The sequence below is a fragment of the Salvelinus alpinus genome, chromosome 23, assembly GCF_045679555.1.
Source record: "Salvelinus alpinus chromosome 23, SLU_Salpinus.1, whole genome shotgun sequence".
NCBI classification, from domain to species: domain Eukaryota; kingdom Metazoa; phylum Chordata; class Actinopteri; order Salmoniformes; family Salmonidae; genus Salvelinus; species Salvelinus alpinus.
The window spans coordinates 10,603,552-10,628,002 of NC_092108.1; the positions used below are offsets into that span (position 1 = coordinate 10,603,552).

The window sequence follows — 24,451 nt, forward strand, 5'->3', positions numbered from 1 at the left end:
ACTTTTGTTGTACTTACGGTAACAAAAATTAGACTCATGTTTGAGAAGCTTTTGCCCACCTCCGTTAAGGTGTTTTAAATGACAAAGAATGGGACATGTAGCAGCTCTGTGCAAAGGAATGAAAAGATATGAGGGGAACAGGATTATGGTGAATGTGGGAACAATGTCAAGGTTAACTGCTGTGTGTGTGTGTGTGTGTGTGTGTGTGGGGGGGGAGGTGGGGGCACAGTGCAGCATTTGGTGGATGCCAGGTGCAGAACGTGGCTAGAGAGGCCCAAAGATATAAAATCATACATAATGTCTCTTAGGCAGAGGCTTCAATGCAGATTGGTGGAACTATTCGGCAGAATGATGGAGATGACAGGGTCAGTCCTGGAATAAGTGGACCTATTGTAGGAGTTCTGTTGGTCCTGACACCATTACGAGGCCTTTTCTGAAAGCTTGCTCTCACAAATGTGTCGTGTCAAAAGTCACCTTGATAGTTAATCAGATTTACTTTATAGCCTTCATTGGAAAGGTTATCAACATGACTGTACTTGAGGAAAGAAGAACTGCCAAGTTTAAGGTTATTGTGGGAGCAGCAACAGAGTTTTTAGGAGTAACAGATGTTACTGTCGCCATGATTGTTGACATGTTGACTTTTAATAATTATAATGATTGAATGTCTCAGTATAATGATAAAGTCATGGTTTTTGTCATCCTTCAGTGGAATGCCAGAAGCCTTATTGCTAACGGTCAGGACTTTAAGAAGTATGGAATTGATTTAGAGATCAAACCTGATGTGATATGTGTTCAAGAAACGTGGTTTAGACCACATCTTGATTTTATTATTCCTGGTTATTGTTCAGTCGGATCTTATTGGACAGGGTGGGTGGTTGTGCTACATTCATAAGGGAAGGTCATATATATGGTAATATACCTGTCCCATCTGAATATGAATGTGTGATGGTGGGAATCTACAGTGCAGGTAGTAATATTGAGTAGCAACATTTTTATAACCCTTGTCGTCAACTATCTGTAGCGATGTTTGATGAAATATCTGGAGAATTGGGCTCTAGAGAGTTACAGTGCATTCAGAAAGTATTCAGACCCCTTGACTTTTTCCACATTTTGTTACGTTACAGCCTTGTTCTAAAATTGATGAAATTGTTTTTTGACCCTCATCAATCATAACACAATACCCCATAATGACATCACAATACCCCATAATGACATCACAATACCCCATAATGACAAAGCAAAAACAGGTTTTTAGACATTTCTGCACATTTATTAAAAATAAAAAAACAAAATAAGACATTTGCATAAGTATTCAGACTCTTAACTCAATATTTTATTGAAGCACCTTTGGCAGCGATTACAGCCTCGAGTCTTTTTGGGTATGACGCTACAAGCTTGGCACACCTGTATTTGGAGAATTTCTCCCATTCTTCTCTGCAGATCTTCAAGCTCTGTCAGGTTGGATGGGGAGCGTCGCTGCACAGCTATTTTCAGGTCTCTCCAGACATGTTTGATCGGGTTCAAGTCCGTTGATGAGTAAAAAAAACTCACTTTTAGAGTAAGGCTGTAACGTAACAACATGTGGAAAAAGTCAAGGGGTCTGAATACTATATGAATGCACTGTATGTGCCAGTGAGTGAAGTGGGTGACAAAATGAAGGTGGTTCCTTGGTGGACCGAAGAGTGCACTGCGGCTATTCGAGAAAGAAATAGCGCTTACAGAGTGTTGTGTAGGAATACAGTGCCTTCGGAAAGTATTCAGACCCCTTGACTTTTTCAAAATTTTGTTACGTTACAGCCTTATTTTAAAATTGATAAAATAAAAAAAATGTCCTCAATAATCTACACACAGTACCCCATAATGAGAAAGCGAAAACAGGTTTTTAGAAATTTTTGCAAATGTATTCAAAATAAAAAATAAATACCTTACTTACGTAAGTATTCAGACCCTTTGCTATGAGACTCAAGCTCAGGTGCATCCTGTTTCCATTGATCATCCTTGAGATGTTTCTACAACTTGATTGGAGTCCACCTGTGGTAAATTCAATTGTTTGGTCATGACTTGGAAAGGCACACACCTGTCTATATAAGGCCCCACAGTTGACAAAAACCAACCATGAGGTTGAAGGAATTGTCTGTATAGCTCCGAGACAGGGTTGTGTGGAGGTACAGATCTGGGGAAGGGTACCAAAACATTTCTGCAGCATTGAAGGTACACAAGAACACAGTGGTCTCCATCATTCGTAAATGGAAGAAGTTTGGAACCACCAAGACTGTTCCTAGAGCTGGCTGCCCAGCCAAACTGAGCAATCGGGGGAGAAGGGCCATGGTCAAGGAGGTGGCCAAGAACTCGATGGTCACTCTGTCAGAGCACTAGAGTTCATCTGTGGAGATGGGAGAACCTTCCAGAAGGACAACCATCTCTGAAGCACTCCACCAATCAGGTCTTTATGGTAGAGTGGCCAGACGGAAGCCACTCCTCAGTAAAAGGCACATGACAGCCCGCTTGGAGTTTGCCAAAAGGCACCTAAAGACTCTCAGACCATGAGAAACGAAATTATCTGGTCTGATGAAACCAAGATTGAAAACTTTGGCCTGAATGCCAAGCGTCATGTCTGGAGGAAGCCTGGCACCATCCCTACGGTGAAGTATGGTGGTGGTAGCATCATGCTGTGGGGATGTTTTTCAGCGGCAGGGACTGGGAGACTAGTCAGGATCGAAGCAAATATGAATGGAACAAAGTACAAAGAGATCCTTGATGAAAATCTGCTCAGGACCTCAGACTGGGGCGAAGGTTCACCTTCCAACAGGACAAGGACCCTAAGCATCACAGCCAACACAAATCAGGAGTGGCTTCAGGACAAGTATCTGAATGTCCTTGAGTGGCCCAGCCAGAGCCCGGACTTGAACCGGATCGAACCTCTCTGGAGAGACCTGAAAATAGCCATCCATCTTGACAGAGCCTGACAGAGCTTGAGAGGATCTGCAGAGAAGAATGGGAGAAACTCCCCAAATACAAGTGTGCCAAGCTTGTAGCATCATACCCAATAAGACTCAAGGCTGTAATCGCTGCCAATTGCATGCTCCCTCAAAACTTGAGACATCTATAGCATTGTGTTGTGTGAAGAAACTGCACATTTTAGTGACCTTTTATCGTCCCCAGCACAAGGTGCACCTGTGTAATGATCATGTTGTTTAATCAGCGTCTTGATAAGCCACACCTGTCAGGTGGGCGGATTATCTTGGCAAATGAGAAATGCTCACTAACAAGAACATCAACAAATTTGTGTGCAAAATTTGAGAGAAGTTTTTGTGCACATGGAACATTTTGGGGGTCCTTTATTTCAGCTCATTAAACATGGGACCAACACTATACATGTTGCGTTTATATTTTTGTTCAGTATAAATAAGCAATGCAGGTGTGACATTTTAAATGCTCATGTTAGTGTGTATAAGAAAAGAGACACTGTTGATTCTTCTTTGAATGCAGATTTTACCATACATGAGATGTGTTCTACAGCTGCACCATCGAGAGCATCCTGACTGGTTGCATCACCGCCTGGTATGGCAACTGCTTGGCCTCCGACCGCAAGGCACTACAAAGGGTAGGGCGTACGGCCCAGTACATCACTGGGGCCAAGCTTCCTGCCATCCAGGACCTCTATACCAGGCGGTGGAAGGCCCTAAAAATGGTCAAAGACTCCAGCCACCCTAGTCATAGTCTGTTCTCTCTGCTACCGCATGGCAAGTGGTATCGGAGCGCCAAGTTTAGGTCCAAGAGGCTTCTAACAGCTTCTACCCACAAGCCATAAGACTCTTGAACATCTAATCAAAAGGCTACCCAGACTATTTACATTAGCCCCCCCCCCCCCCCCCCCCCTCTTTTACGCTGCTCCTACTCTGTTTATTATCTATGCATAGTCACTTTAATAACTATACCTACATGTACATATTACCTCGACTAACCGGTGCCCCCGCACATTGACTCTGTACCGGTACCCCCCTGTATATAGCCTCCACATTGACTCTGTACCGGTACCCCCTGTATATAGCCTCCACATTGACTCTGTACCGGTACCCCCTGTATATAGCCTCCACATTGTTGTTTTACTGCTGCTCTTTAATTATATGTTACTTTCATTTCTTATTTTTTTATGGATCTTTCTTAAAACTGCATTGTTGGTTAAGGGCTTGTAAGTAAGGATTTCACTGTGAGATCTACACCTGTTGTATTCGGCGTATGTGACAAATAACATTTGATTTGATTTTCAGCCTTAATAGGCTGTAGATATACAGCCCTAGGTCATGATCAGTTGTGCTATGTAATGTTTAAGCATCTACTGTACCTGATGAGGTCATGTACGTTCCCCTAGGATAATTTAATAAGATTTGTAGTGAGGGGTTTATACCTTCTGGTTGTAAACATGCAGTAATATTACCTTTTGTATAGCCTGGTAAGGACCCTTCATGTGCTGATAGTTAGACCAATAGCACTGACCTCTAACTTGTGTAAATTGATGGAAAATATGATAGTCATCAGATTGTCATATTTCCTGGAACATAGAGGTTTATTGAGTCAATGTCAAAGTAGATTCCGTAAAGGTCGATCTACTTTGGATGCATTAGTAAAGGTGAGCAAGTTGAAAATACTCTGGCTGTCATGTTCCTGACCTATTTTCTGTTGTTTTGTATGTGTTAGTCGGTCAGGGCGTGAGTGTGGGTGGGCATTTCTATGTTTTGTGTTTCTATGTTTAGGTTTTGTAATCAGCCTTATATGGTTCTCAATCAGAGACAGGTGTTTGACGTTGTCTTCTGATTGAGAACCATATATAGGTTAGCTGTTCACACTGTTTGTTTGTGGGTGGTTGTCTTCCGTGTCTGTGTCTGTGCACCACACGGGACTGTTTTCGGTTTGTTCGTTTTATGTAGTCTGTTCCTGTTCATGCGTTCTTCACGTTATATGTAAGTTCGTGTTCTGGGGCCTGTTGCACAAAAGTAGAATTAAGACATCCGGGATAAATGACTCAGCTGAGCTCAATGAAGCCAAAACATGTGCGTCCAGGCTTAATTGGTTGCACAAAGACCAAGCCAGGATGAGCAGACACGGATTCATTAAGCCAGGTGAAACCAATCCTGGATAGGTGCGCGCTCACGGCTCACTCAAATAGACCCCGCCACAGATCACAGATTAACTGATTTACCATGGCAACTAGAGCCGCGAAGCACAAATCCTCATGGAGGCATACGAGGAGGTAAAAGATATAATTAAGAAGAAAGGCAACACCGCCACAGTGATAAAGCAAAGAGAAAAAGCGTGGCAAAGTATTGCAGACCGCCTGAATGCGTAAGTAGTGCACAATTACACACTCACCGCTCCGCTGAAACATCACAATTACAATTCAAATATTTAATTCACATCTCCAAAAATGCAGTTGTACTGTAATTATGAAACGGTTAAATTTTTAATTGAAATGCACTGCAGATATGAGTGAAATTGTGTAAAGTAACTCCATCACACTGTATAAAGCTATGATAAATGTTTTGATATTTTTACTGAAAACAAGACAAAAATACCAAGTAATTTTTTGCAGTGTGACTCCATTAAATGTGTGTGTGTGTGTGTGTGTGTAGATTAAACATGAACGGGCCAAAACGGACATGGCAGCAGGTCAAAATCAAATACAAGAACATTCTGCAGAATGGTATGGTCCCTGACTAATATTTAACAAAGCACAAGCATATATTGTACCCAGAAGGTGCCTGCTCACACATTGTCTGTACTGTTTTAGCAGTGAAAAAGAATACCCACAGACAAGGCACGGGTGGTGGGTCACCAAAGGCTGACCTTACCCCAGCAGAGGACATGGCCTTGGAGCTAAATAAAGGCAGGCCCGTCTTAGAGGGGATCCCTGGGGGGAAAGAGACGAGCATAGGTTCCTCCCAAGATGCCACCCGCTTCATTCAAGGTATGTCCTTCCATCTCTACATGGGATACAACCACATTCATATTGAATCAATTTGGACTGTCTGACTTTGGTTTACCTATTGCCTTGCAGTGTCTGGCAGCACTGTGTTCCTGTTAGAGCCACCAGCACAAGCACCAGACGATGCTGATCCAGTGAGTACTCCATCAAAGGCATACTGTAGGCCTGGCATGTCTTGTCTACTAGCTTCAATATGAATCCGATTAAATGTGATAGGGTGAAGGCCCCAGTGCAGCAGCAACAGCACATGATGGAGACGATGATGAGGAGGAGACCATCTCTCTGGATTCCAGAAGGCATGAGGTATCATGTTAAGACTGTGAAAGTACTATTTACTCTACAATGGTGAGGAGTCCTCATCAAAATCAAAAAATCTAATTTCTTTTACAGGACCCAGATGCTATACAGTGGGAAAACCAGCCTGGCAACATAGTGCGTATTAATAAAAGGACACCACATCCTGCCAAATTCCAGCTGCGCTAATTGTATTGTGTTCACAGAGCTCACAAGCTATCAGAAAGTTGTATGGCAACCACCTCCGGCGCCAAATAGAACTGGCAGACATAGACATTCAGTACAAGAAGAAAAAGATGGAAAATCTTGCACTGGAGTCCGAAATAAAAAAGAGGACAATTAGGAAACTGGACCTTGAAATAAAAAAACTTGAGAGGGAGGTGAGATATGCCTTCAATGTACACTGTATGCTAACTGTAACACAAATGTATTAATCATTATTTTTCTTTCCTCCCCCAGCTCCAAGAAGATGACACAGCTCAAAATAAAAATTAGGTATATTCTCGTAAAGTCAAGTGAGCCATGACATATGAGCTCTTATTGTGAGCACACAGGACGGTGGCATCTTTCTAAGGTTTTTTTTATTTTCCCAGCAATCAGTACAACCAAGTCATCGTTATAAGGCATCGCCCTCTTTTGCCCACCCCCCCAGCACCAGGTGTGGCCACTAGCCTATATGAAGGCCCAAAATTGTGTGTTCCTTTCTGCTCTGACAATGGCATGCCCATTCGTGCGAGATGTGGTGGATGAAGAAGCACTTGTGCTGAGGAGAGCCTTCAGGCGAGAAAGGGTCTTCAGGGACCGGTTGGACCCACTGGCCTTCCCTGATGACCATCTATATGAAAGATACAGGTTTTCTGCAGATGGCATCAGGTATCTATGCAGACTACTGGGTCCCAGGATTAAGCACCGCACTGCACGGAGCCATGCACTGAGTGTGGAGCAAATGGTTTGTGTGGCCTTGCGCTTTTTTGCTAGTGGAGCCTTCCTGTACTCAGTGGGGGATGCAGAACAGCTGAACAAGGCCACAATTTGCCGCACAATAAGGAGTGTGTGTCTGGCTATCAAAGCATTAGCAGATGTCTTCATCTCCTTCCCTGGCCACAGAAGACTCTGTGACATCAAAGAGGAGTTCTATAGGATTGCAGGTAAGAGGATCTACAAATTACAGGACAACTGTTAACACATAGTAGGATACTCATTACTTTGTGTGACAGGTTTCCCCAATGTCATTGGTGCAGTGGACTGCACACACAAGGATAAAAGCCCCCTCAGAGGCCGATTTTGTGAATAGGAAATCCTTTCACAGCATTAATGTTCAGGTGAACATAACTTTTTGATATTGTCCATTGACGAACACTCTGCATTGCCAGTGATGTGCATTGATTGGTGTAATATTCCTCATCTTATGATTTCAGATGGTCTGCAATGCTGACTGTGTGATCAGCAATGTTGTGGCAAAATGGCCTGGCTCAGTCCATGACTCCAGAATCTTTCGGGCCTCTGAAATCTATCAGTGCCTATCACAAGGTAAGCCACACAACCCCTATTTATAACCATCATGGCTGTGTCAAGAATATCACTGTGTTTATGAGGTAGTAATGATGAGATTTTGTGTTGACAGGTGAATTCTCTGGTGTGTTGCTGGGAGACAGGGGGTATGGCTGCCAGCCTTTTCTCCTGACACCTTTCACAGACCCCCAGGAAGCACAGCAGGCCTACAACCATGCCCATGCCAGGACCAGGGCCAGAGTTGAAATGACCTTTGGCCTCCTGAAGGCACGCTTTCACTGCCTTCACAAATTAAGGGTCAGCCCTGTTAGGGCATGTGATATTACTGTGGCTTGTGCTGTCCTCCACAATGTGGCCTGCCTGAGGAAGGAGAGGGCCCCCAGAGTGCCACCAGCCATGGACTGGGACAATCCGGCAATCTTCCCTGATGACGACAGTGGTCGGCTGCTGAGGGACCAATATGTGTTGAATTATTTTAGTTAGTATGTGTGCTTTCAATTTTGGTTAAATATGTCCTGCGGTGGCAGAGGAATTTGGGTTTTTTTGGGTTCGTTTTTTGACGAATTTGGCCTCTTATGATGTTTGTGCGGTATACTGTGTGTAATACAAGGCTGCAGGGAGGCTACTGCATCCATTCATTTGTCTGTTCAGTTGATGTGTATGGATTTGTCCTGCATTTATTTTAGTGTGCAGACATGCAGGGTGTGTTATATACAGACCTTTGAATGTGTATGTATCATTTTGTATAATATGCTTGGATTCTGTGCTTTTCCATCTTGTAGAGTCACTGTGACTTCAGTTTCGAAAGGAGCTGATGGTTTACCTGCTTTGTTTTGTCCTTATTCAATAAAGGAACATAATGTTACACATTGTGTTTTTATATTCATATGGAATGTGTATTTGTTTATATGACAGAGTACTAGGGCCACACTGAAGAAAAAGGATAAAGTCATAAATTTATGAGGCTGGTTCTTTCTGCAGAAAAGCTACATATTGTTTTTACAGTTTTGATACTTATGACAATGTGATACTTAATATTCTGGCACATCAGCATGTCTTTGTTTATGAAACCATACTGAAGTACAATTTCACGAAATGCCCCACATCTGTCATTTTAACAACTGTCCTCCTTTAAAACAACTGGTTACAATATTATGACTTGTGTTTTTTTCCCCTCTGTGGCCCTAATATTCTATCATTTTATATATAGCCTTATAGTCTATGGGAAACTGTAAATTATCTAATGATAGCAACATCATCTAAAAATCATTTTTTATCCAAAATCATTGAAATTAATGATCACAAACGTTTAAATAATAACAGTGGGTCTAGTTATATGTGATAATGTATAGTGAGCAGTGAAATAACTATTGGTTTCCATTTGTGGTGACTGCTGACTGACATTAGGGATGAGATTAAATAGATCCTGGAATTTAGCCTGGTCTGGAGCAGGCTAGCTCCACAGAATAAATCTCCATGGTAATTTATACCATAACATATCCTCCTGCCCCCTATCCATCTTTAGTGCAACCGGATTACGGATCAATTGAGCCAGGATCACCAAGATATCCTGGCTTAATCCCTTATCCTAGTTTTGTGCAACAGGCCCCAGGTCTGTCTGCATCGTTTATTTGTTTTGTTAGTTTATTCAAGTATAGTTTGTTTTTCGTCGTGTTCTAATAAATCATTATGTATTCACAACCCGCTGCGCCTTGGTCGAATCACTACTCCTCCTCTTCGTATGAAGAGAGAGAGGAACACCGTTACACTGGCCATGCTACTGTCTTTTTTTTTATATATTGAAAAGACACCATGTGGAGAGAAGGCCTACTGATTCAGATGGAAAGACTTGGTATTGGTGGGAGATTATATATCTGTGTTTTATCCTTCTTATTTAATCACATTTTAAATTAAAATAGGATCCATTTTATCTGATGCCTATGTAGTTGACAATGGTATTCCTCAAGGCAGTGCTGTCAGTCCTATTTTGTTCAATATTATGATTAATGATTTGTTTTCGAATGTAGATAGGGGTATTGGGGCTTCCCTATATGCTGATGATGGAGCTATATGGAAGAGGGGAAGGAATGTCTCTCGTGACCAAATCTATTCAACAAGATTTACTGGGGTTTAAAATTGTCAGAGACAAAGTCTTGCTGTATGTTCTTCTCAAAGAAGAAAGTTGCCGATAATATACAGTTGTTTCTGTACGGACAGCCTATGGGGAGGGTTTCTATGTACAAATTTTTGGGTCTATGCTTCAATGAGAGATATACATGGAAAGATCATGTCATAAATGTTGAAACCAGGTGTAAGAAGGTGGTGAATCTTATGGCTCGGTCTCTGGTTATGAATGGGGTGATGACAGACCATCGTTGATGGATATTTATAGAGCTCTGATCGGGACCACAATTGATTACGGGTGTATAGTTTATGGAACAGCGGCGAAGACTTGGCTTCAGAGGCTGGACAGAATCCAGTATATAGTTTTAAGGATATGTATTGGTGCATTTAAATCAACATCTGTATGTGCATTACTAGTGGAGGCAGGTGAGATGCCATTGGATATACAGAGTAAAAAACTGTCATTAGCTTATTGGGTTAGGCTGAAAGGCTGTGAGGTTGCGCATCTCACTGCTACTGTTCTAGATGACTGATGGGAATATACTAGTAGACAAGGCAGTGGGTTTGGTTGGACAGATGGAAAGCTTGCTCATGAGAGTGTTTTGAGGGAGTTGGAGGTTGGCCCTTCTGTGCTGATAGGGCATGTTCCTCTGTGGTTAATCCCAGATCCTGTTTATCTAACCTTGGTAGAGAATAAAATATTGGTCAGAAGTCAGTGATTTAAGGAAACTGGTTGACAATTACATTGGTAGAAGTTGTTATGCCTTTTTACTGCTTTTCACAGATGGATCCAAGGACCCAGATAGTACGCGCACAGGAGCAGGCATTTATGTTCTTGAATTTAATGTGCAGATATGTAGAATACTAACAGACGAACTGTCAGTATACTCCGTTGAACAGTTGGCGATAGTAATTGCCCTTCAGTGAGTGGAGGACGTTCAACCTGTCAGAATGATATATAATATGCTCAGATTCTCTGTCTATATTGAATAGTTTATCATCTGGCAAATCTAATAGGAGTGACCTACTATTGGAGGCATTAATGTTATTATGGAGAATTAAGATACTGGGTGAAGTAGTGAGATTCTGCTGGGTCCCAGCCCATTTGGGTGTGGAAGAGAATGAAATTGTAGACCACATAGCCAAAAGAGCTTTAAAATGAGTCATAATTTATATGAATGTTCCACTGGGTAAAGGTGAGGCCAAATGTAAGATCAGAGCCTTTTTGTGTGGCAGAAAAGATGGGACCCTGAGCCCAGGGGCCGGCATTTATATTCCCTCCAAAGAAAGATTGGTGGACCAAGATTCAAAGGTCAGATTAGGAAGGAAGAGGTGGTATTGGCTTGACGTGTCTAGGACATTATACATTGAACTCGTCTTTACATCTTGTTGGCAAGCATGTGACTGGTTTGTGTCTGGAGAGTATGGTCGATGAAACGATGGAGCATGTGTTGTTATATTGTTGCAAGTATGTTGAAGAGAGGGAAAGATTTAAGTGTAAGGTCATTGAGGTTGGACAGGGTTGGGGGGTTTGGAAGGGATTTGGGGCATGGTCTATTAGAAGTTAATAGGCTTTTTTTTATCTCTCTCAGAAGTGCTGAGTTAGGTTGGAGGATTTAGAAATGTGGAACTAATGTTGTAAACCACGATTGTCCATACACTCCAGCACAGTAGGTGGCGGCATGCACCTTTAACATTTGTTTGCTGACCGCCATTATATGATAGAAGAAGATTTAGACTCGGAAGTAGATAGCCAACGTTAGCTAGGTTTATTTTGCAGACATTTAAATTGGCTGATGTAGCTAGCTAGCTTTTAGAATAACATTTACATTAACTCGTTTTTAAACGACACTCAAAATGTCTAACTGTATCGCCCTTCAGACACAACTAACCTCGATCATGGAGGTTTTAGCCAAATCAGCGGTGGCAGAAATCGCCAAACTTATCGATGACAACTGTGCTGTATTACATTTCGAAATATCTCGGAAGCATAATGAAAATGAAATTCTGCGGAGAAAACTGCTCCTGATGGATAATGAACTGAAGATTGCGCGGATTCCACGACAAACTGGTGAGTACTGTACCAGTTAACGTTACTGTTATGTTAGCTAGTTAACGTTAGCTCCAAAGCGCTAAGTCGTACAGGCTAGGCCTCTATTGTTATTTGTAGATAAGGCTATTCTAATACCTAGCTAAGTATTTATGTGGTGGTGTTTATTCAAGGAAAACATTAGATAGAGAAATATAGATGTTATTGGGCCGATTTTTATTTTAAAATGTAGTTGTCAGGCTAACGTTACCTACCAGCTAGCTCAGGACACCACAGAGTAGACGCTAGATATGGCTCAGAAAACGTACCTCAATCCAGGGATGGAAGATGACGCTGTAATCCTAATTTTCCCATTATCAAAATGTTACATCGAAAATATTGAAATACTGCTATTTCTTTATTAAACTGCCTTTGTCGTCCCAATGTTAGTCTACCTAGGCTATAGCAGCCCATGGATTCCGTGAAAATACGACGCCTAGCGTTGAGGTGAGTAGTTACCTGAAGTGTTGTGGAATCCAATGGGTTGCTTTAGTCTAGCATGAGGACAAAAAGGTCAGTTTAAGTAAAAGCGATCAGTATTTGTTTTCTCAGTGTATCATTTTGGACAATTGGTAGTACAGCGCCATCTTCTATCCCTGGATTGAGGAACGTTGGTTAGAAAACTCGGGGCTCCCGAGTGGTGCAGCGGTCTAAGGCACTGCATCTCAGTGCTTGAGGCGTCACTACAGACACCCTGGTTTAAATCCATGCTGTATCACAACCGTCCGTGATTGGGAGTCCCATACGGCGGTGCACAATTTGTTCTTAACTGACTTGCCTAATTAATTAAAGGTTACACACACACACACACACACACACAACGTTTCCTGAACCATATCTCGCGCCGGCTCTGGACCATACTGGGAAGATGTACTTACAGCGACCATAAATAAGGTCGGAATCTTATGGTTGCCTACCTGTCAAAAAAATACTACTGGAGAGTCCTGGGAGTGTCCTTTATGTCTGTAATAATTTGCTGTTTCAGAGAAATACATGGAGAGCTGTGCTTCAGACTGGAGACCCAGTCAACGAGGAGATGAGGATGTGTTTGGGTCAGCTTTGGGAGAAGTCAAGGTCTGTGCTCCATAGACTGATTCTTGTGCAGTTGAATCAGAGATTGGTAGTATCGTATTCCTTTCGGCTCCGAGTAGACCGAAGGGCCTTGACGGTGCATGTCTGTTGAGGCCCTTTGACAACTAGGAGCCGAAAGGGATACAACGTCTCTAGAAAAACCATAACCCAATTAAATCTTACAGACTTGAAACCTGACAAATTGACAATGCATACTGTTTAATAGTTTCGTACTTCTAGTTTGCAGAGATAGAAACCCCTTTCATTAAGGTAGAGAGACAGGATGATGGATCATGGAGACGGGAGCAACACAGAGAACCAAATGGACAGGGTAACTGAATTCATTGGGCCATTGGACATGGTAACTGCATTCTTCGGGCAGGGCAACTGCATTCATTGGGTTCATTGGACAGGCCTACTTCTGTTCAAAACACGGGCTCTGTCCCAAATGGTACCCTATTCCCTATATAGTGCACTACTTTTGAACAGGGGCCCATAAAGCTTGGGTTAAATGGAGTGCACTATGTAGGGGATAGGGTGGGTTTGGGCTACTTTGTTTCCAAACAGTGTTCTACTGGCCATGGTGTTGAACCTTCATTTGATAACATTTGCTTTGCAATTATATATTTTTTGGGACATATAAGAAGGACATGCAATTCTTGACATACTGTAAGTAACTACAAATATATCCTTTCTTTTGCTTTGCAATTATAACGATTGTCTTTGCACCTTCTATCTAGGAAACACCACATACGGCAATAATGCCATTCAGAAGCTTCCCATTGGGAATCATCAGGACTTGGAAGAAGAAGAGAATCAGGACCCACTAATCCTCCTGGAGGAGCAGCTGGCAGAAGGTCAAGAGAAGCTTAGTGAGCTGTGCCAGTCTCAGTCTGGGCACTGTGGCGAGGAGGAGACCAGTGTTCTAGAGTTTGTAATAAAGACTGAGAAGGAGGAAGAACATTCTGGATTCAGTCAGGCGGGATGTCAGAGGAGCACAGTAAAGCAGCAGAACCCCTTGAGCTCTGAGTTTGTAATGGATGAAAGAGACAGTCAACTGTGGTCGTCTATAGTTCAAGGGAACGATGACATAGTCATAGAGACTGACTTTCCTGATTTCTCTTATGTAGCCGAGCAGTATTCAGAGAGTTTTCCAGATCGCTCCGTGGCTCAGCCCCAGCCACAGCCCATCTCTAGCCCAGTGGAAGGCCCTAGTAAATCAGCCAGCTCACCTTTACAGAGACCGTGCAATGGATCAATGTACAACAAAGTCTTTCAGAAAGAGAAAGTGAGTGCATCTCAGTCTGTGTCTAGTTCTTTTCAGTGCCGACCGCAGATCAACCATTCACAGCAGCAGACCAGGCAGAGAGATCAGGTGTTCTCCCAGAGGAATAATCCCATCCCACCATCCAGGCCTCAAGACACTGGACACACAGCAGAGCGAAGCTTTGGACTGGGTGACACTGGCAGACCAACTGCCTCCCATTTAGGGATTCGATTGAACAATAACACTTTTACACCAGGTGGCCTCAGAAGCTTCACTATGCCTCATTATAATTCAAAGAATCACTGGGGTACAGCCATAACAGAGAAGGTTTTCAGTTGCTCGCAGTGCGGCAAGAGTTTTAGTCGCCTGTCCTATCTCAAGATACATCAGCGAAGTCACACGGGAGAGAGGCCGTTTCGGTGCACCGTCTGCGGGAAGAGTTTTCACTGCTCCTCGCACCTGACTATACACCACCGCATTCACACGGGAGAGAGACCCTATAGCTGTGCCACGTGTGGGAAGAGGTTTACCCAGCAGAGCAGTCTCAAGACACACCAGAGTGTCCACAGTGGAGAGAGACCGTATGGTTGCTCTCAGTGTGGCAAGACTTTCACTCTTCTGCACCATCTGAAGAGGCACAGGATTATTCATGCTGGGTATAGCTGAGTGGGTCTTATTATTATTATTAAACCTCTATCCAGGAAGTCCGTAAATATGGTCCTCAAAGCTGAGTTTAAGATGAAGTTATTTGTTTTACTTTAAAAATTAAAATAGTTCAAGAAAAATTAGAACTTTGATGTTTTATGCTAATTTCAACACTACAGAAACATTTCATGAAATAAAATACACAGTGAATAGTTTTGCATCAGGCCTTTTAATAAACTGTATGAAAATCGGTACTCTCCATAATCAAGTATTCTGGCTAAATGTTTTGTTATTACCTATTCATGTCATATAACAGTGGGTTTGTCCCAAATAGCACCATCTTCTCTATATAGTGCTCTACTTTCGACTACGGCCCATAGACGCACACAGTATGCTGTGGAACCAATTAATAATCAGGGAAACCTTTGTAGAGTCTTGACTGCTGTATTGGATTGTAAATTGTGTAAATCTCTACACACCAGAGGGCAGTGGTACTCAACTTTCAGAACAGAGCAAACTAATAGTCACCCTAGTGCAGTTTTGCTACAGGAACTAACCCCCATTTGAAGTTCTCCTTTACTGTAATGGCGAACCACTCATTTCAGCAGAGCGGGGTCAAAGAGAATATAGAGAACCTCTCCACAGAGTTGTCCTATTACAGAAATAGTGGTGCTATGATGCGTTTCCAATAAGTAAGGGCTTTGCAGATATATACTGAACAAAAATATAAACGCAACATGCAACAATTTCAAAGATTGTACTGAGTTACAGTTCATAGAAGGAAATCAGTCAATTGAAATAAATTCATTGGTGCTCTAATCTATGGATTTCACATCACTTGGCAGGGGCGCAGCCATGGGTGGGCCTGGGAAGACATAGACCCACCCACTTGGGAGCCAGGACCACCCACTGGGGAGCTAGGCCCAGCCAATCAGAATGAGTTTTCCCCCAGAAACTGGCTTTATTATAGACAGAAATACTCCTCAGACGATCCCGCAAGTGAAGAAGCAGGGTGCGGAGGTCCTGGGCTGACGTGGTTACACGTTGTCTGTGGTTGGGAGGCCAGGTTGGATGTACTGCCAAATTCTCTAAAATGACGTTGGAGGTGGCTTGTGATAGATAAATTAACATTAAATTCTCTGGCAACAGCTTTTATTTTTTGTTCAGTATACATTTGAAAAGTTACAGTATGATCTGAAGCTGCTGTTTTAAGCATAGCAGAGTAACTTTGCAACAGTTAACTTCATGACTAGCCTGGGTACCAGTCTGTTTAGCTAATGTTCCACTCCTTGTCATATGCCATGGAGTATAAGGAGTGGAATGTTAGCCAAACAGACTGGTACCCAGGCTACGACATGGGTCAATGTTGATGTGGCTATGTGTGTGTGCATAGTTTCACATCTCTGGGGCGGAACCTTTAGTACACAGCAGATGCAGTATAAATGCCCTTTACAGAGCAAACAATGGCCTGAGCATTCTTCCCCATTTACAAACACTGACGTCACTTCCTGATTACTGTTCCTGCTCCCACCGGAGTAAAGTGAAGATGCCTCTGGACGCTGATCCAGTTTAGCATTTTCCCCACCAATGGTTAAGGTTAGGATTGGGGAAGGGGAAGCTGATCTTTGAGCTGTACCTAGGGGAAACTTTACCCCAGAGTGCTTCAACTACAGTTTCTAGTCTTGCCAAGGAACAGCTCGAAGCCTGGTAAAGGACCAGCAGCTCCAAGCCTGGTAAAGGACCTGCAGCTCCAAGCCTGGTAAAAGACCAGCAGCTCCAAGCCTGGTAAAGGACCAAATCCTATAGTTGATTCTGACTATTTGGGAAGGTTGCAGAAACGTTTGTCACTTGCGTTGATATGAAATAGGAAATGGATGTTTCCTTATTGGGGTCAGTAATTGATCTAAAAGTGTCATACAGTTAATACCTCTATTCTGGCCATCACCCCCCAGATTTAGTCTGTGTTCCCCTGCTCTGACGTTGTTGACTCATGCCAGATCTTACAACAGGTATTTTACGTATCAGATAACTACATCGTGTTATAACAATCTGGTGGCTGACTGCACTGTCTGATGTGGCACGCAACCATTGGTTGATGCATGCAATGTCTGAGCAGGGAAATGCGACCTTTGTGTTATTCTACAATTAAGGTGATGCTAGTTTTAAAAAGCAACCAGGTTTGGTTGAACTTGATTTAGATATTGACAACACAATTCTCAAGCGCAGTCATACTTTACACATTAGGCATAAAACAAAAATAGTTAATTATGATAGGAGGATCTGGGACACATCCCAAATGGCACCCGATTCCCTATATAGTGAACATGTTAAAAGCAGTGCACTATATAGGGAATAGGGTGCCATTTGGGACATACCCCTGCTCTTAAAGGGACGGGGAGGACTGCTTGTAAAACGTAGAACCTACTCATGACCTTGTATGGGTATATATAAGAAAACATTGCGCTGACGTCATGGAAATTGCTGGCTGGAGGTGCTACATGGCATTAAAATATGTTGGGTGAGAAAGTGGTAAAGAGCTTCCTGGATTGACGGTTGTGGTGAGACAACACAGTAATTCTACAGAGACATAGAAAACAAGTGACACTTGAACACCACAGTCTATCAAGTTGACTCTGTTTATTGTGACAGTAAGACTTGAGTGTAGCACCAACAAAATACCCTATATTCACCTTTCAATCCCCATCGATATACACATTCATGAGCATTCTTATAAGGCAAAGCTAAAACTACCCGCTGTTTGGAAGGTAAAATAATCTAGTTTAACCCCTTTTAAGACGTTGACGAAAAAGCATACATTACACGATAAAAAAGTGCTTCTATAAATAAGTATTAAAAATATACAGAGAACATAACTGTTAGTATACCAACACACTTCTACTTTACAGCACATTACAGTCACTGCTCTAAATTCAAACATGTCATTGGTAGCACTGGTGCTCCCAACTTTAAAACGTTAGAAGCACAATTTTTTTTTTTAAAGAACATATAGCCTATATTAATTCTATTTACTTCTGAAGCACATGTTGTGCCCTAGAAACGAATATGTTATGCTGTAAATACATTGGTTTATTATAAAAAGCTAAAATGTTGATACAAATACCGGTCATGTGGGGAATATAAGGTTTCTACATTATGTAAAAGCACTATTTTCTTATTGAGATGCATTACATTGAAAATGGTACAGTGTCTCTTTAAGAGCGTCAAGTTTGTGATGACTACATGCAAGAGATCTGACATTCATGGTTTTGACTAGAAAGGGGTACGGCCATTACCGGAAGTGACTTTTTCATAGCAGGTTAGTAGAACTTATGCAGCAAGTTAGGATAACTAACGTGGTTGATTACGATACTTAGGTTAAGGGTATAAAATGGCTAGGGTTAGCTCAAATGCTCTCTTAACCTGCTACGTAAAGTCACTCTAGTCACAACCGTCATTCACTCATTGCTATGATCAGAGTTTCTAAACTCAGAGAGGCACAACATTGTGATACTTCCATGAACGCTTCGCAAAACCGACTCAACAAACCAGACTGGGGTTTGTGAAATCAATGAGAAGTGGAAAATTCTTCCTTAGTTGTTAATTTTCTCGATTTTCAATCTAGATTCGAGCCAATGTTTTAAGTAGCTGAACATGTCATAACCTTGTTCAAGAGACAAACTGACACGTTTTCATTTATATCGAAGGAGTGCCATTGATTTTGCCGGAATGCAAATGCGCAGTTCAGTGCGACACGACAGTTCGACCCAATGACGTGTTTCTGCACATGAGTTTAGCCAACTAACTTTGCCAGGACATCGCATAACTACATGCGTGATCTGGGATTTCTATTGGAGAAGCAGTTTCTAGGCATCTTCATACTAAACCATCTTTACTAGAATCACCGATCTCCTGAAGAAGCTATCCCTTTTCCTTTCTTTCTGTGCTCCAAAATTAAAACTGCAGTCGCACAGCTAAATATTTTGTTGCATATGCGACCAAATTGGTCGCACTTTAGAGCCCACTATATTATGGGAACACCCTTACGTTTTGGTAATTTACTTCACCTATATCATCTAATTTTAAAATCTACATATTAGTCACACTTGTTAGGGAAGGTACAACGTGCAAGTATTTCTGAACTGAACAAAAATAAATATAAAGTTAATTTAATGTATTATTGTCAGTCCGGGTCAATTCACCTCAATACAGCTCTATATTTATAAACGTGCAGGGCTCATAAATAATAGTACTTTACTCCGAATTGTCATTTTTTCATAACAAACATTAAACAATGATTCACGTTGTCAACAAACAGCTACCTTGAAGAATGTTAAAGTACAGAAAAAGAACAGCTTGGCTTGGCCAGACGCCCCCACCCCCTACAGACACACACACACACACGGTGTAACCAGGGTCAGTCAGAGTTATCAGGCGTCGTTATTGTTGTGCTCTATGTAGGTCACCATGTTGGACACCAGTCTCTCTAGCTGCGTTGCCCTCAGCTGGCCTGTCTCCAGGACCTCCTTGTGGTTGGCCTTCTCCTGGCTGTCGTAGTCCATCACAGCCTGGTTGGTGATCAGGGACAGGGCGAACACACGCATCCCACAGTGACGCGCTACAATCACCTCGTGCACCGTACTCATGCCTAGAATAACGAGAAAGGGGAGAACAAAAGCAATGCACTAACTGACAATGTAATTCAAAAGTTGCATTCTTCATAATTCTGCATGAAATGCTGCAAGAGCAAACTACAAGAACAACGGAGTGCTTGCAAAAGTATTGTTATGGCAGTGGAAGAAGTTTAGAAGTTTAAATTGTTGCTAGAGTAGAAGATGATTGTAGTAGTGCTGAGGTGTTGTGATAGCTGCTCCAGGACTCACCCACAGCGTCAGCCCCCAGTCTGTTCATCATACGACACTCAGCGATGGTTTCGAATGAGGGCCCGCCCAGGACGCAGTAAACTCCCTCTCTCAGGAAGTCACCAAAGCCAAGCTCCGCCCCCACACCTTGTGCCAGCTGCAGAAGTTCCCTGTCGTACGCATCAGACATGGAGGGGAACCGAACCCCGAACCTAGGAGGAGGAGAAGGTGGTAACTTAACCAAACCCGTTTTCAGTCCCTGATAAACCAGTCGTGGAAAAAGGATGCACGCCCCAAAAACATTGCCTAGTAATTACATTTGCTTAATTCAAGTAAAACAGGTATTTTTGGGGCGTCAGCACCCTTTTTAATTTGCATTCTGTAATCACTCTATTGTACATCCCTAACCGTTCCCTATATACATAACCACACACCTCTCATCATTGGGTCCTGCCAGTGGGTTGTTCCCAGCGAACCCAGGCATGTTGATGTGGTCTTTGATGATCATGATGTCCCCAACCTTGTAGTCCTGATTGAGGCCTCCAGCTGCATTGGTCAGGATGACAGTCTCCACACCCAGCAGCTTGAAAATCCGCATGGGCATTGTGACCTGCAATATTTGGCAATTTAAATTGTAATTGTTTATTCCGTTTTTTTAAATTATTTTTTTACACATGAAGATTAGCTGACGCCGTGGCATCAGCTAATCATCAAAGACCACCTCTCTTACTTTCTTTTGTTTGCTGAAGTGCAAAGGCCTACCTGAACTCTTGTCTTCGCATCGTATTTCACAGCCAGCTATACTGTGAAATACGATGCGAAGACAAGAGTTCAGGTAGGCCTCTGCACTTCAGCAAACAAAAGAAAGTAAGAGAGGTGCTCAAAAAGAATGACAGGAATCCAATACTAGGGCTTAGATAACACACAAAAACACTCAAAAAACAGGCAGTGATACATACAGTGCCTTCAGAAAGTATTCAGACACCTTGACTTATTCAACATTTTGTTGTGATACAGCCTGAATTAAAATGGGTGGGGGAAAAAAAGTCCCACCCATCTACACACAATACCCCATAATGACAAAGTGAAGACATATTTTTGATTTTTTTTTGCAAATTTGTCAAATGAAATACAGAAATATTTTATTTACATAAGTATTCACACCTTTGGCAGTGAATAGTTTGGCAGTGGCCAGGCACGACTCCAACACCTTCATTAAGTTTGCAGACGACACAACAGTGTTAGGCCTGATCACCGACAACGATCAGACAGCCTATAGGGAGGAGGTCAGAGAGCTGGCAGTGTGGTGCCAGAACAACAACCTCTCCCTCAACATGATCAAGACATGGGAGATGATTATGGACTACAGAAAAAGGAGGACCGAATACGCTCCCTTTCTCATCGACGGGACTGTAGTGGAGCAGGTTGAGAGCTTCAAGCGGTACCGGAGTGCCAAGTCTATGTCCGAAAGGCTTCTTAACAGCTTCTACCTCCAAGCCAGAAGACTCCTGAACAGCTTATTAAAATGCTACCTGGACAATTTCATTGACCCCACCCCCCCATTTTTACACTGCTACTACTCTCTGTTTAATATCTATGCATAGTCACTTTACCTCTACGTACATGTACATATTACCTCAATTACCTCGACTAACCTATGCCCCCGCACATTGACTCTGTACCAGTACCCCCTGCATATAGCCTCACTACTGTTTATTGTTGCTCCTTAATCGTTATTTTTCTTTTTTTTCCTTATTTTATTTATTTTTCTTATTTCTTTTTTACTTCAGTTTATTTTAGTAAATTCTTTAAAACTTTTTTATTAAAACTGCCATGTTGGTTAAGGACTTGTAAGTAAGCATTTTACTGTAAGGTCTACACCTGTTGTATTCGGTGCATGTAACAAATAAAATGTGATTTGATTACAGCAGTGAGTCTTTCTGGGTAAATCTCTAAGAGCTTTGCACACCTGGATTGTACAACATTTGCAAGCCGATTTAAGTCAAAACTGTAACTAGGCCACTTCAATGTCATCTTGGTAAGTAACTACAGTGTATAGGTAGTCTCTCTCTCTCTCTCTCTCTCTCTCTCTCTCTCTCTCTCTCTCTCTCTCTCTCTCTCTCTCTCTCTCTCTCTCTCTCTCTCTCTCTCTCTCTCTCTCTCTCTCTCTCTCTCTCTCTCTCTCTCTCTCTCTCTCTCTCTCTCTCTCTCTCTCTCTCTCTCTCTCTCTCTCTCTCTCTCTGTATATATATAAACATCAACAAACCTTATGGATGGGGTATCCCTCATAGAGATGGAATCTTCCCTGCATACAAACACATGCTTTCCCTTTCAGCATGCCAAACACCAACCTGCCAGCGTGACCATGCACTGGAACACACAAAAACCAGTTAGATCAGTACACACACACTGTGTATTAGAGATAAGTACACATGCATAACACGCATACAACACTACACACCTGTGCTCTGGGGAAAGTTAGGAATGTCGCTGTATTTAAATGCAATCTGATCTTTTAGCATTTCTGCCAAGCCTCCCAAGCCTGAGCCACAAACTATCCCCACCAGGGGGCGCATCTCTGTCCGGGACAGGAGCCATTCAGCTGTAGCGCTGCACTCCTCAAAGCTGCACCTGAGAGACAGAGAGAGACAGAGAGAGACAGAGACAGAGAGAGAGAGAGAGAGAGAGAGAGAGAGACAGAGCGAGACAGAGACATAGAGAGAGACAGAGAGAGAGAGACATAGAGAGAGAGAGAGAGACAGAGAGAGACAGAGACATAGAGAGAGAGAGACAGAGAGACAGAGCGAGACAGAGACATAGAGACAGAGAGAGAGAGAGACATAGAGAGAGAGAGAGAGAGAGAGACAGAGAGAGACAGAGACATAGAGAGACAGAGACATAGAGAGAGAGACAGAGAGACAGAGCGAGACAGAGACATAGAGAGACAGAGAGAGATAGAGAGAGAGAGAGAGACAGAGAGAGACAGAGAGAGACAGAGACAGAGAGAGACAGAGAGAGACAGAGACAGAGAGAGAGACAGAGAGAGAGAGACAGAGACAGAGAGATCATTAACATGGTGTATATAGACATAATATGACATTTGAAATGTTTATTATTTTGGAACTTTGTATTTATTTATTTATTTTTTCACTTGCTTTGGCAATGTTAACATATGTTTTCCATGCCAATAAATCCCCTTAAATTGAAATGAAAATAGAAATGTAATTGACAGAGGGAGAGAGGTGTGGGAAAACAGCCTCATAGTAAGAAAACAGCGAGATGGGCATGACCATCTGTGTTCATAGCTCAAATGGCACCCTATGCCTTACATAGTGGACTACTTTTGACCGGAGTCCTATGAGCCCTGGTCAAAAGTAGTGCATTATAAAGGGAATAGGGTGCCATTTGGGTCACACACTGAGTGTGAGTTAAAGCGGTGGAGCGAGAAGGGAATTGGGAAACACAGCTGTGTCCGAAGCAGCCTTTTGTTATGTAATATAACATTACAACAAGATTACCACTGAGAACATTTACCAAGGACTTCCCACACGCGTACGCTCTCGCCTATTGTAAATAATCTTCATCTGATTCTGGTTTAACAGTAAAAGGGTACTACCAGCATCCACAATGTTAACACACCCCATGGCATGTGTAGGTCTAGTAACAGATTCCTTTCACGGGGCTGGGCTACGTGACGAACCAAGCGCGCAAAGTTACGGCCACATTTTCCATGTTGAGGAATTTCCGCTGCCCAGTAAAAGTCTTCAATGGAGCCTAATCCAATTATGCATTAGCCTTCTGGCAGGATATAATTGTAGCCTTTAGAATTGAAGACACAGTAAAACCCTTCACATACCACTCTAGACAGATGTTCTTTTAACCATTAGTTTAGCGCCTGTCACCGGGTAAAACTGCTCTTCCAAGAAAAACTGTTGACAAATTAACCTAGGACTGGACCAAAAATAATAATAAAGTATAGCAGGCTACAGAAGCGCAAAAGACCACGGCTTTCCGTTAAGTACGCACATTCATCTATATTAGTCCACACTCACTCATAACATGAAACAATTCCGTACAGCACCATATAAGGTTCACAATTAATATTACTGATTCTTCTGATATCTGAATCCGCAGCTGTAATGAACAGTGGACATTGTAGGAAAACACGTACCCCACTGTAGATTCTGGATACATGATGATGCTCCTGCAAGTTGACAAAAATTACTTTTCAAATAAATTATGGACCGACTGACTGACCTGACAAGTTTGGATAGCCTCAATGAGACTAAATGTGTGAAACGTTTGTAAAGAGATAAATAGGCCTATTTAAATAATAGCCAACTCAACTCAGTACTGACGCTTCTAAAAGTTCCGGGAGTTTACTTTGAGGGTATATAAACCTCCTTCCCCTCCACACGAGCCACATCCCGGTGTGACGTACGGTGACAGCTCGCGCTCCTATTGGACTGTCACGCGGGCGTTGTTCGGATGATGATGCCGCAATTCCTGTTCTCTTGGTGATTTCAAGACAACTCGGAAACTCGAGCTGCCTATTGGTTCAATCACTTTACAAGTGGGAAACTCGGAGCTTATGCCGTGTTCAATAC

At 42.5% G+C, this 24,451-nt stretch overlaps 3 protein-coding genes across 5 annotated transcripts; 2 read left to right on the plus strand and 1 right to left on the minus strand.

The window, feature by feature from the left end:
- The first annotated feature begins 5,224 nt into the window (after nucleotides 1–5,224).
- LOC139550202 (putative nuclease HARBI1) lies at nucleotides 5,225–8,675 on the plus strand. 3 transcript variants are annotated; one of them, XM_071360917.1, is made up of 9 exons: nucleotides 5,225–5,701; nucleotides 5,789–5,965; nucleotides 6,056–6,117; nucleotides 6,200–6,286; nucleotides 6,374–6,415; nucleotides 6,484–6,657; nucleotides 6,737–6,772; nucleotides 6,871–7,425; nucleotides 7,495–7,552. In XM_071360917.1, the coding sequence occupies exons 1-7, from the start codon at nucleotides 5,605–5,607 to the stop codon at nucleotides 6,770–6,772; spliced, it is 675 nt and encodes a 224-aa protein (XP_071217018.1). In that variant the 5' UTR covers nucleotides 5,225–5,604; the 3' UTR covers nucleotides 6,871–7,425; nucleotides 7,495–7,552. The 3 variants fall into 3 exon arrangements, with proteins under 3 accessions (XP_071217018.1, XP_071217019.1, XP_071217020.1); XM_071360918.1 differs by lacking the exon at nucleotides 7,495–7,552 and adding exons at nucleotides 7,696–7,807; nucleotides 7,902–8,675 and having other exon boundaries at nucleotides 5,227–5,965; nucleotides 6,374–6,657; XM_071360919.1 differs by lacking the exon at nucleotides 7,495–7,552 and adding exons at nucleotides 7,696–7,807; nucleotides 7,902–8,675 and having other exon boundaries at nucleotides 5,227–5,965; nucleotides 6,056–6,286; nucleotides 6,374–6,657.
- Nucleotides 8,676–11,636: 2,961 nt separating this feature from the next.
- Nucleotides 11,637–15,197, plus strand: LOC139550203 (zinc finger protein 777-like). Its single transcript, XM_071360920.1, has 4 exons — nucleotides 11,637–11,984; nucleotides 12,988–13,076; nucleotides 13,314–13,404; nucleotides 13,814–15,197. Exons 1-4 carry the CDS (start codon nucleotides 11,771–11,773, stop codon nucleotides 15,004–15,006), a joined length of 1,587 nt encoding a protein of 528 aa, XP_071217021.1. The 5' UTR covers nucleotides 11,637–11,770; the 3' UTR covers nucleotides 15,007–15,197.
- Nucleotides 15,198–17,602: 2,405 nt separating this feature from the next.
- Nucleotides 17,603–24,236, minus strand: LOC139550204 (purine nucleoside phosphorylase-like). Its single transcript, XM_071360922.1, has 6 exons — nucleotides 24,016–24,236; nucleotides 22,306–22,475; nucleotides 22,111–22,214; nucleotides 20,279–20,454; nucleotides 19,866–20,056; nucleotides 17,603–19,630 (listed from the first exon to the last, which is right to left on the minus strand). The coding sequence occupies exons 1-6, from the start codon at nucleotides 24,036–24,038 to the stop codon at nucleotides 19,413–19,415; spliced, it is 882 nt and encodes a 293-aa protein (XP_071217023.1). The 5' UTR covers nucleotides 24,039–24,236; the 3' UTR covers nucleotides 17,603–19,412.
- Between the last annotated feature and the right edge of the window lie 215 nt (nucleotides 24,237–24,451).

Bases quoted from the DNA above. Each gene is read 5' to 3' on its own strand.
- LOC139550203 (XM_071360920.1), top strand. From the start codon at position 11,771: ATGTCTAACTGTATCGCCCTTCAGACACAACTAACCTCGATCATGGAG. The intron at 11,985-12,987 runs GTGAGTACTGTA...TTGCTGTTTCAG, and splicing joins GCGGATTCCACGACAAACTG to AGAAATACATGGAGAGCTGT. The intron at 13,077-13,313 runs GTCTGTGCTCCA...TCGTACTTCTAG, and splicing joins CAGCTTTGGGAGAAGTCAAG to TTTGCAGAGATAGAAACCCC.
- LOC139550202 (XM_071360917.1), top strand. From the start codon at position 5,605: ATGTGTGTGTGTGTGTGTGTGTGTAGATTAAACATGAACGGGCCAAAA. The intron at 5,966-6,055 runs GTATGTCCTTCC...ATTGCCTTGCAG, and splicing joins TGCCACCCGCTTCATTCAAG to TGTCTGGCAGCACTGTGTTC. The intron at 6,287-6,373 runs GTATCATGTTAA...TTTCTTTTACAG, and splicing joins TGGATTCCAGAAGGCATGAG to GACCCAGATGCTATACAGTG.
- LOC139550204 (XM_071360922.1), bottom strand. From the start codon at position 24,038: ATGTATCCAGAATCTACAGTGGG. The intron at 22,215-22,305 runs GTGTGTAGTGTT...TGTGTGTTCCAG, and splicing joins TAACTTTCCCCAGAGCACAG to TGCATGGTCACGCTGGCAGG. The intron at 20,057-20,278 runs GTGTGTGGTTAT...TCCTCCTCCTAG, and splicing joins GCAGGACCCAATGATGAGAG to GTTCGGGGTTCGGTTCCCCT.